General features: G+C 32.5%; 1 protein-coding gene across 1 annotated transcript; it reads left to right on the forward strand.

Annotated features, from left to right (window-relative positions):
* The first annotated feature begins 955 nt into the window (after window positions 1–955).
* On the forward strand, window positions 956–8,014 carry LOC107953094 (uncharacterized). The gene is made up of 12 exons (XM_016888316.2): window positions 956–2,156; window positions 3,222–3,424; window positions 3,494–3,691; window positions 4,361–4,432; window positions 4,843–4,938; window positions 5,314–5,393; window positions 5,579–5,654; window positions 5,797–6,007; window positions 6,151–6,347; window positions 6,647–6,752; window positions 6,853–6,936; window positions 7,069–8,014. The coding sequence occupies exons 1-12, from the start codon at window positions 1,643–1,645 to the stop codon at window positions 7,818–7,820; spliced, it is 2,589 nt and encodes an 862-aa protein (XP_016743805.1). The 5' UTR covers window positions 956–1,642; the 3' UTR covers window positions 7,821–8,014.
* The last annotated feature ends 4,427 nt before the right edge of the window (window positions 8,015–12,441 follow it).

Raw genomic sequence — 12,441 nt, forward strand, 5'->3', positions numbered from 1 at the left:
TCTCTTCAATATTTCAATGATTGGTTTGTTCTGGTAATCGGATATAATTTAATTTTTAATTTATAAAAAATTACGTTCTACAAATTTTACAGATTTTTCAAATTTTGAAAACATCTTGATTCAAAAATTTAATCCCAGTCAAACATTAAAAAGTTGTTAAAAAGTTAAAAAACCAATTACAACAATAATATGTCAGCCTTGGAATGGATTCCATCTCCAATTAAGGGATATTATTGGTATAATATCGGTAAAAAGAAAAAAAAGTTTACAAGCAAGTTTAAATGATTAAAATAGATTAAATTTTTTATACAACACCTAAAATTAAGTATAATCTCTTAATCCATTCATAAATAAAAAGATAATTCACTTCAACATACAAACTTACATTCTATTGCATTAAAAACAGTATTTAAGTATTTACACGTAGACAATAAAATTTATTTATTTTTAAATAATACATTTAAAATGATTGTTGTTGTTAAATTAATTTAAATGTTGAATAACAAGTTTAACCCAGACTCAACGTGGCAATTAAGCCTTAAAAAACGCATGGATGGCACAGAATTATGGTAACAAAAACTAGAGAAAGCGAAAAAACAAAAAGGCATAATTCTTATTGTAATCCTCCTTCAAATGTTTTAGATTTAATTTGTATACTTTAATGAAATTATTTCTACAACATTATACTCTTACTATTGGATTAAGAGATTGTTGGTAGGAAAAATAATCTTAAACAGTTGTTAATTATTAAATGAATATGTTTAAATTCTAACTAAATTTTCTAGCTGCCTTAAGTGCACCAATAACCATAAAAGAACAATTAATAACGTCATCAAGTTGGATCTACCAGTATAGAATAAGATTAAATTTGAAATTCAACATAGTAAAGGACTAAAACCATAATTAGACCTAAAAAATCCTGACTTTTAAGCGAAGGCAGTTGAAATAAATGGATGGGTTTCACTTAAGATCACGGAGATTCTCCTTTACTTTGCTTCGTGATTCTCTTTCACTGTAAAACTAGAAATGCCGATTCTGTCTCTGTGTCTGACTCAGTCGACAAACCAAACCCCCTTGGAAAATGACTTATTACCCGTGATAATTCTCTGACTCTTCCCCCTATAAAAAATCTTTGTATTTCAATTATTTTTTATCCAATTTTAAAGCATAAAAAAAGATAAAAACATTTCTTACCTTTCACGAGATGTCTTTCTAACTTTGTTTGAATGCTTGGGGTTCTCTGCTCTGTTTCTTTTCTTTTTTTTTGTATAAATGAAGAGAATCGGGAGTCACATGTTGCGCTATGCTTTAAACTATTCCTACTATAATTCTTTTCTTCTATCCTTCTTAGCTTGAAGTTGGGGTCTTAGCTGCTTCTTTTTAGGTTTCTGGGTAATTTGTTAATAAAGTTGCAACCTATATAAAATTATTATTATTCTAATGGGGTCTTAATGATTTTTACTGTGTTGGGAATATTCAATTCAATACATTTTTTTGGTTGTCCTTTCTGGGTTTTGGATAATGTTCATTGGTGTTCTTGGAGAACTTCTTTGATCCTTGTCTCAGTTTCGCTACCATCTTTAATTTAATTCTATAGAAATATTTGGTTTTTTTTTTCTTTGAAGTTTTCGTTGAAAGAAAAATGAAGGGTTCTACTCTGTTTCAAGTATTAGCTATTTTATCCGTAATTGGGAGTGTTTTGAGCAAGGAGTGTACCAACACTCCAACTCAACTTTCATCGCATACTTTTCGTTACCAACTGTTGAAATCACATAACGAGACATGGAAACAAGAGATGTTTGCTCATTACCACTTGATCCCAACTGATGACTCCGCTTGGTCTGATTTATTACCAAGGAAAATCTTAAGACAAGAAGCTGATGAACTGAGTTGGTCAATGATGTATAAGAAAATGAAGAATCCTGGTAGTTTCAAGGTGGGTGGAGATTTCTTGAAGGAGATATCTCTGCATGACGTTAGATTGGATTCAGATTCGATTCAAGGAAGAGCACAAGAGACCAACTTGAAGTATTTATTGATGCTGGATGTGGATAATTTGGTTTGGAGTTTTAGGAAAACTGCAAATTTGCCAACGCCTGGGAAGCCATATGGAGGGTGGGAAGCCCCAGATATTGAGCTCCGTGGTCATTTTGTCGGTAATCATTGCTTTGCTTCCATTTCCATGCTGTCAAAAAAGCTATTAATTTACTGTCTTTTTGCATGCCATTGTAATTTATTATTAAATTATGTTATTCTGATGCGGAAACATTTAATTCAACTACTTTTTGCTCATTTAGAAGGGGATTCTCTATAACCTTTGCTCATTCAACTTCTGTTTTATTACTCTTCTCTCTTGTCTAAAGGAGCCCCTTAATCTTGACTGGAAAGAATTCTGGCCTGATCTATGTTTCTCATAGTCGAATGCGAGTGTTTGATACGGCTATAAGTCCAACACGGGTATGGTCAGACATTTTTAAGTTTCTTCATGTATGAATTCTCGGAGATCACATACCATTCCCATGTGTTGGACACGAGTACTTAAACAAAAATGAAGTCGGAGCAACATAGCATCTAATCCATATACATCACTTGCTCCTTTTCTAGCCTTTGAGCATACTTAGTAAAAGCATTAATTCTACTCTATTCATACCTTTAGGTATCCATTGCAGCCAAAGAAATTCATGATACTACAATCCGATATGTTAGTTCCAAATTTCACTTGACAGTCTGATAATCTCTCCATTGATCCATTTATTTATATGGTTCACTAGTCTACCACCCCTGCTAAATCGCAAGTAGAAACTTTGTTGGGACCTTAAAAGTTAATTCAGGTTATATAACCATTTATAAGCCGTTCAAGATCAAACATTAATTGACATGATCTATGAAGCGTTGCTTTGTTGGTCAAGTAAAGATTTCTTTTCTTTTTAATATATCTGCTATGGCATTTTGAGAGGACTTTGTAATATTTTAATTCTCAGTTCTGTCTGAAGTTAGATTTCTTCCATTTTGTAACTATTGTGGATAGATTCTATTCAAGTTCCCTGCCATGTTAGTTGCAAAAATGTTTAGATTCTCCTGCTACCTTGCTTTTGTTTTATACATGGGTGTCGATGAAACTTTAATGTGCTTGAAGCAAGTTACACCTCTCAACTTTTATTTTTGCTTTTTGATCATTGATTGTAAATTTATAATCTAAAATTACCTTTCGTATCTTGAAGGGCATTACTTGAGTGCAACAGCTCAGATGTGGGCTAGCACTCACAATGACACTCTCAAAGAGAAGATGTCAGCCGTTGTGTCTGCGCTTTCTGCCTGTCAGAAGAAAATGGGCACAGGATATCTTTCTGCATTTCCATCGGAACTTTTTGATCGCTTCGAAGCAATAAAACCTGTCTGGGCTCCATACTACACCATTCACAAGGTAGATTCGAGTTCTGCAGTTTGATGTTAAGGAGATGTATGATAACTTCTAACTTGGTCATTTTCACAGATCTTGGCAGGTCTCTTAGATCAATATACATTTGCTAATGATGCTCAAGCTTTAGTTATGACAACATGGATGGTCGAATACTTCTATAATCGTGTTCAGAATGTGATAAGAACGCACACTGTGGAGAGACATTGGTTGTCTCTTAATGAAGAAACTGGTGGTATGAATGATGTCCTCTACAGGTTGTTTGCCATAACGGTGAGTAAACCATTTTGTTTAAGTTCTTCAGCTTCTATCTGAATTCTTTACTTCAACAACGTGGTTTAAATTGTCAGTCTTGGCTTGCTTGTTTTGAGTGTTTACTGGCATATGTAAGAAATTTGAAATTTCCATTTAGCACAGCATTCAGAACATAAGAGTTTAACAACCGTGCATAGCATTTCACGTTTTTTAGTGATGTTTGACAAATTACTCACTATCTCAGATAGTTAAAAAATATTGGAAAGCTTACTGGGCTTTCAATGCTTGATGAGAAGCAAGCCTTTGAATGTTCTTAGTATGACATAAGCATTCATTTTGTCAGCTATATGTGTGTCCAACAAACTAATCTAAGCTTATGACTAGATAATCAATTATGAACAAAATATGACTGTGAAAGAAGCAGCACCATGATGGCCTGATATTTGCCTAATATGATGGGTGTGTGCTTTGTGCAAACTGTGATTCTAAAGGCCTTAAAATTTATTCACAAGGAGAAAAAAAAGATTGAGGTCTTGAATTTTCTAAGCTGTAAAACTTGTTATCTAGCATTTTGACTTGATAAAGCTGGCATAATTCTTATCACTGTCTCTCTGAGTGTAGTTGCAGAGTTCTTAGATTAACTTTATGAATTTTATTTGATTGAGTTTTTCATTTTACTTTGTGCAGGGGAACCCAAAGCATTTGTTCTTGGCTCACCTTTTCGACAAACCCTGTTTTCTAGGATTGCTTGCAGTTCAGGTAACTTTCGAGATTTCTTTTGTTTAAAAAAACTGTTGATTCATATATCATTCTACTGTTTCGTATGTATCCTACTGATAAAAATTAGCCCAAAAAAAAATCGGAAGTGTTGGGGCCAGAGAATGAGAATGTTCAGAAATTTGAGATGAAAAGTTTCACAAGAAAAATTGCTCTGAAGTTGAGTACTGAAGTTCCTTCCAGGTGGAACATATTAAGTTCTAATGTTGCAGAAGCAATATGTTCAAGATGACCCAAGACTTTGAATAATGAATTTATGCGAGATTTAGTTTCGTTTAGGGGTTTCTGGTTGATCAAAGTGCGCTCTTATAGTATGCAGGAGGCAGAAATATGACAATGAAGCAAATAGTTATTTTAATACCATGTACTATTATTAACTCCTCGTTTTATAGGCTGATGATATATCGGGGTTCCATGCCAATACGCACATTCCTATTGTTATTGGATCTCAAATGCGGTATGAAGTGACCGGTGATCCACTTTACAAGGTAAATAGCTTGATATGCTTTATTCCTAAACTGGGATTGATTGAAAACAAACGTGATTTCAATACTGTGTTAAGACATCCAATGTAGAATAAATTCCTTAAACATAGTAATGGGGATATAACACCATTTTTGCCCATTGCGCTACTGATTTCTGGATGCTGTTGCTGCATATGTAATTTTCTTGTTGTGCTATGAGAGGCTTGTATAATTATTCTTGGCATTTCTTTTTCTTTGGTTTAGGGGTTCTCGATTTAATGCCGTCACTACCTTGTCTTTTCTCTAATGATTTAAATTGTACTGAAGGTGGTTTTGAATACTTCTTTAAACATTCTAATTGCTTCTTCTTCTTCTTCTTTTCTTATTTTGTGATGCCAGACAATATCAGCATTCTTTATGGACATTGTTAATTCTTCTCATAGCTATGCAACAGGAGGAACATCAGTCAGCGAGTTCTGGTACTAACTTGTCGTTTTCAAGATCGCATTTTCTGTTCTTCTATCAAATAATCTTTCCTTTCACTTGGTGCCAATTTGGTCTCCTAATTTTTAGTTTAGAACAATAGTTGAAGCTTTATCTAATTACTTTTGTTCCTTCCATTGCTGATCTATTCTGTTGTGATTCTGTATTTCCCTATGAGAAGGTCAGATCCAAAACGACTGGCAAGCACATTACAGACTGAGAATGAAGAATCATGCACAACTTATAACATGCTCAAGGTTTGTCCATTGCTCTTTCAATCTATGAATTTCATGCTGGATCTTAGTTATTTTGGGGTCCTGAAAGATTTTGATCAATCGCAATATCAAAACAATTTTATGTGGGGATATAGAAATGAAAACCTTTTTTTGGCGGTTTCAGGTCTCTCGCCACCTATTTAGATGGACAAAAGAAGTGGCATATGCAGATTACTATGAACGGGCCCTCACAAATGGTGTACTAGGCATCCAAAGGGGGACAGAACCTGGAGTGATGATTTACATGCTACCACAAGGTCGTGGAGTCTCAAAGGCTGTAAGCTACCACAAGTGGGGAACGCCATTTAATTCGTTTTGGTGCTGCTATGGTACAGGTTAGGGTTCATTGCCCATATTTAACTATGCCTTCCATGATAAATGAACTGCAGTGAACTTTTCTCCGACCATTATGGCCATAGATGCATATTCTGCAGTTCTTCCCATCATGTAATAGTTTTCCTTCTTGTTCCCTCGGCAGGAATTGAATCGTTTTCCAAGTTAGGAGATTCTATATATTTCGAAGAGGAAGGGAGCGTCCCTAGCCTTTACATTATCCAATATGTATCAAGTACTCTAGATTGGAAATCAGGAAAAATTGTGCTCAACCAGAAAGTTGATCCTGTTGTTTCTTCAGATCCATACCTTCATGTGACGTTGACTTCCTCTTCGAAAGAGGTACTTGAAACAACAAATTCATTTCATGGTCCAAGCATGTCTTCATTGCATGTATGTTCCCTTTTAAATTATTTTATATGGATTAAAGAAACTTGCGAAATGCAGTGATCAAACATGGCTCCTGTCTTCTGGTTGGACTTAATGTTTATATTATTAGCTTCTGTACATATTTTATTAAGGCTTCACATCATAGAGAAAAAGAAAGACTTTTCAGTTTCATCAAGTGTATGACTAATTGCACTTAACTCTTTATGTGGAATGGAAACACGGAAAGATCATTCAGAACCTGATTTGTGCAGGGAGCGGAGCAATCATCTACTTTGAATTTGAGGATACCAATCTGGACCTCGTCAAAAGGTGCCAAGGCAACACTAAATGCTCAGAATCTCGACCTACCAGCTCCTGGTGCGGAATATAATCATAATTTGCTGCTCTCTTTTTTTATAAGATCTTCAGTTTTTCTAAAATGTTAATTCTTTCTTATGTGCATTGCATTTCAATTCAGGTAGCTTCTTACAGGTGAAATGGAGTGGTGGCGATAAACTGACACTTAATTTGCCAATTAGTATAAGAACTGAGCAAATTAAAGGTATATTCATTAGATGATGAATTCCTAGTTCCCTGTATATGCAAAATGATGTGTTTCACTTATTTTGTATAATCTGCAAAATAACCATCAATAACATGAAGGTTGAACTCTTTTCTTTAAATAAAATTTCAGATGACCGACCTGAGTATGCATCCGTGCGGGCAATACTTTATGGCCCATACCTGCTCAGCGGTTATAGCAGCGGTGACTGGGACATAAAAACCGGCTCAACAGGTTCAGATGCGGACTGGATTTCTCCAGTTCCTGCTTCTTATAACAATCATCTTGTTACTTTTTCCCAAGAGTCTAGTGAATCAACTTTTGTCTTAACAAACATGAACCAATCTATCCGAATGGAGAAGTTCCCTAAAGCTGGAACTGATGCTGCTATTCGTGCCACGTTCAGGCTCATCTTTGATGACACCTCGGAAAAAATTTCAAGCATTGAAGAAGCCATTGGTAAAACTGTCATGCTTGAGTCGTTTGACTTTCCAGGAATGGTATTAGTGCCGCAAGGAACGGAAAATAATCTTGTGGTAACTGATCCTCCCAATGATACTGCAACTTCTAGTTTTGGCATAGTTCATGGATTGGATGGAAAGGACAATAGTGTGTCATTGGAGTCGGTAACCCAAAAGGGATGCTACATATATAGCGGTGTAAACTATAGTTCTAGTATTGGCATGAAGCTCAGCTGCAATTCATCCTCATCATCATCTGAGGCCGGATTCAGTCAGGCAACCAGCTTTACAATGAACAACGGATTAAGTGCATACCATCCAATCAGCTTTGTTGCAAAAGGGAGAAATAGGAATTACCTTATGGTACCATTGCAGAGCATCAGAGATGAATCTTACAGCGTATATTTCAATATGCAACCATAGGTGTAATCAGGTTCAGGTGCAGATGAGGTAATGTTGATTTTGATTAGAGGCTTTGAACCTGGTACTGGTCTTACCAGTCAGTGTATGCTGTTGGTTGGGATTGTATTTGTATTGATTTAGATTACTTGGGAGTTACGTGGTGATTGTCTTACGAATAAATTCAAACATAAGAAATATTATTTGGTTGCATGGAATGAAGATATTCTGAATCTTTGCAACAAAATAGAAACACTGATACAGGTACTCGAAAATAGTCCACAAGTACCAAGCCTACTCTTTTTGTCTTATCATTCAATAAATATTCCAGTTCCAATTATCAAAATCATTTTATAATAAGGAGAATATGCAAGTTTTATTGCCAGGACGTTCGAGATTAAAAATTAATCATATGTAAATTAATTATTCTATTTATTAGGTTTATACTTGTTAAAAATAATTAGAATATTTACAAGATAATTCAAATAGCCATTTTTATTTCAAGTAATAGATTAAAATTTATATCATTATAAAGATATAATAAAATTCTATTTATGCAATATTAAATTTGAACTTGAATATTTTTACATGTGTCATCAAAGCTAAATTAGAGATTACATATGGTTTTTCATTGAAATTCTTTGAATCATTTCATTGAAATTCTTTGAATCATTCTTTAGGGATCCATAACATACCTATAATCTTTTAAGGGATAATGGCATAGATGACTTCTATACTTTGAAATTTATTCTAATGTGATACCTATATTACGTAACTATATTTTACTTCCATTAATCATTTTGGTACATGATCCTAATGTCATTACATTTTTTGATGCGTGGCATGTTGACCAATCAAGAAATACTGTGTGTCTGTTTATCGACCTTTGACCAGTTAATTCAAGCCCTTACAAGCAATTAGTCCCTTCTTTTTATTTGCAATGGAAAATCAAACCTCTATTTACGTTATATAATTGTCCTTATACTTTAATCACATCGCTATCATCCCACCTTTGCCACATGAACTCCCTTTTTTGGTTTTTTTTTTTTTAATTTGGCTTGTTTTAATTTTCTCAACCTGTATGATTCATCAAAAAGCCTGAATAAAATCCCTAGGTAACCTCACAACCATTAGTACCATATGGAGACATCAGAAAACCAATAAAAAAAATTGGCATTCGAAACAAAAAGCATTGCGGGTGGGAGAACCAGATATACAAATTATTCACCCTCCAAGCCTTGAACATGTGGACTCTATCCATACCCACATTAGATATCAGCTCATCAATCCAAATTAAAAACTCCTTCATGCTTGGAAGTTAATGCCCAAATTCAAAGCTTTCGTGTAAAGAGGATAGCTGGGCCGAAAATTCTTTTTAGGGTTGGAAATTAAGTTATATATTTTTATAATAATAAATATGTAATTTTATTATTTTAATATTTATAACTTTTAAAGGATTATATTAATTTTTTATTATTTTTAGAAGGTAAAAGTGTAATTTTATTTTATTAATTTAAATTTTTATAAATTTTAAAGGGGTTTAAATGGAAATTTTTCTATTTTAGAGGGGTCAGGGCCTTTCCAACCCCCTACTATGCCCGTGGAGGATAGTGCAGCGGCATCTGAAACCTCGAATCCAGATGCATTTCCGCTTTTGTAATAACCCAAAAGCAAGTGGAGTCGGAAATGATGGTTTTGGAATGTTGTTTTCTAATGATAGAATTTGTGAATATTATTTATTAATATTTAAGAGGGTATTACAATATTATATTGAGGTTAGGTCTAATAATTTTAATTATTTGAAAAGTTAGACAATGTACAAGTGTATCGGTTCTAAAGTTGGTAATTTTTGGAAATTGAGGTATCGGGACCTCATTTCCGTAAAACAGACTCGTAAATATTTTTATTAAATATTTACGGAGTTATATTAGAGGCAAATTGAATTTCAGTTAGGTAATTTAGTCGAATTAATATTTAATTTAAGTACACGAACTAAATCGTATAAGTGGTAAAAGTGCGATTTTCTAAGGGATTATAATTTAAAGTTAATTAAGGGGATTAAAGTAACAATTATTCCCTAAAATGAAAACATGTGGCCGGTTAATAGTATATATAGATATGTTATGTTATATTATATTTTATAAGTTAAATTAAAATTTAAGTTATAAAAATGAATTATTTTAATAAAAACAAAATACTTGTAGTGGATTGAAAGAGAAGGTGATAATTCTCTTTTCAATTGCTTCATTTTCGAAACACGAAAGACTATGGAGAAGAAGAGAAACGCATGGCAAGGGTTTGCTAGGGTTTAAGCTTCGTTACAGTAATTTTATTCGTTTCTTATAATTTTTATGTTTTTAGAATTTTGGTATCTCAAATTAGTTGACCTATGTTCTATTCTTCGGTACTGCTTAAGATTGAAGATGTTAACGTTGTTGGTTAGTTAAAGTTTTAGGGACTAATTTGATAGAGTTTTAATGACTGCATTGTGAAATTAATAGTTGATTTTGAGCAGTAGGGACCAAATTATGAAAATTTTAAAATTTAGAGGTAGAAATGAGAAATAGGGAGTTAAAATTAGCTTAGAGTGAATTTGGTATAAAAATTCGGGATTAAATGTGAAAGTTATGTTAGTTCCGGTTTTAGGGACTAAATTGATTAAAATGTAAAAATTGCATTAATTAGTAATTGAATGTGAAATTGTATGTATACTGATGAAATATGTTGTTTATTTTATTCCGTAGCTAACGTCGACCCAAATTCCTTAAAAAAAAAAAGGGAAAAGACAGGTTCGTTGACGAATAACTTAGAGTTTACGGTTTGTGTTTTTACAACCTGAATAACTTCAATTGATGCATTTATGAATTGTATTGCATGGGAAGACCATAAGGTAAACTATAAATGATAAAAAGGGTTTAATTGATCTAATTCAAATTTATTATTTGTGATGAGGATTAAAGTGAATAGTTTTGGAAATATCGTATAATAATATAAATATGAAATTGAATCTGTTTTGAGATGTGATATATATAAATATAATTGCGTATATGTATATAAGTATGATGGATGAAACAATGATATGGATTTGAGGCATTGATTATAAATGAAATTGAGTAGAGGATATTGGACTTAAGTCTGGAATGTGTATATAATATTGATGTGATAAAATTATTTGATTTTTATAGGGAGAAATGTAAATGTGTTACAATTATGTTAAACTGAATTATTATAAGTAAATAGAATTGTAACATTAAATGATGCACTATGACTTGTAGCTTTCCAATAATAATTTGTACTTGATGTTGTTGTTAACTCATGTATTACATAATTTATATTATAATTTACTATTGGATATAGAAATACCACTGAGTTATACTCAGCATATGTTATCGTTGTTCATGCACAGGTTAGGTATTATTCAACTTGTACGTCGACTCAGCATCAAGCGACAATCTTGAACTCAAGTGTTGGTAATATTCTTATTTTGGTTTTGGCATGTACTTAGGAAGTCTTTTGAGTTATAAAGTTAGTTTTGTATTTTAATTGTCATTTTATATTTTGTTGGTATTTGGGTTTCCATGTTGTTAGTATTACATATATGTATGTATGTGGTTGGTAGCATTGGTCATATTGAATATGTCTTGTCAAAGTAGTTTGATTATATGGATATTGATTAAATGATTGAAAAGTTAATATGCTAGGTGAGTTTTCAGTTAATTTTGAGCATAAGTGGAACTTTTAAATATAAGCTTTTACCATTTTTTAACTCAAATATCGATACTTTTGCATCTGGTATCGATATTTAACCAAATGAACAATTTTCAAACAAATAAAATGCAGAAATAGTATCGATTTTTATTTAAGTATCGATATTTTTTTCATAAAATATCGATACCAATATCGATAGCTTTATTTTGCAAAGAAAACATAATTAAATTTTGGTATCGATTTTCAATAATAATGTATCGTTTCGATATCAATATCAACTGTGAATTTTCAATATTGATTTTTAAACCTTAAATTTTACAATTTAATTCTACCATATACCTAAATTTCACAAATAGGTCCATGTAGATTATAAATTTTTAATATGCTTGACTATATATGATTTGATATTAAGTATTTGAAATTTTGTTTAGTACAATATATGTTGATTGTTGAATTTTGCCATAACACTTTATTACTCGAATCCGACAATTGAGCTGAATAATGAATGTTACAGCTTCTACCAACGTCGACTCACGATTGGGGGACACCTTTGAGCTCTGAGTCACTCCGCTTTGTTCCAAATTCAACTTTATCTCAAGCATAAATTAATTCACCCATATATATATATAAAAGACGAAACACGTGAGGAACAACATTTTGTTTTACATGCATCAATCAAGAAAAACGAAGTATCCCATACGATATATATTTCAAATTAAAGAAATTATGATATTTGGAAGTATTGAGGTGAATTTACAATAAAGATTATAATTTAGGGATGTATAGTGTAATTAACTCATAATAATAAACTACGTGTTTTGACAATTAAACCCCTCCCCTTATCGATTGTATGGGCTAAATCTAATCCTATTCTATTCAAATCTGAAATTGTAAATATTTTATTCAAATCTATTATAATCCGAAAACATGTAATCAA

The sequence above is a fragment of the Gossypium hirsutum genome, chromosome A07 (assembly GCF_007990345.1).
Source record: "Gossypium hirsutum isolate 1008001.06 chromosome A07, Gossypium_hirsutum_v2.1, whole genome shotgun sequence".
Taxonomy (NCBI): Eukaryota; Viridiplantae; Streptophyta; class Magnoliopsida; order Malvales; family Malvaceae; genus Gossypium; species Gossypium hirsutum.

Bases quoted from the DNA above. Each gene is read 5' to 3' on its own strand.
- LOC107953094 (XM_016888316.2), top strand. From the start codon at position 1,643: ATGAAGGGTTCTACTCTGTTTCAAGTATTAGCTATTTTATCCGTAATT. The intron at 2,157-3,221 runs GTAATCATTGCT...CGTATCTTGAAG, and splicing joins GCTCCGTGGTCATTTTGTCG to GGCATTACTTGAGTGCAACA. The intron at 6,753-6,852 runs GTGCGGAATATA...ATTTCAATTCAG, and splicing joins TCTCGACCTACCAGCTCCTG to GTAGCTTCTTACAGGTGAAA.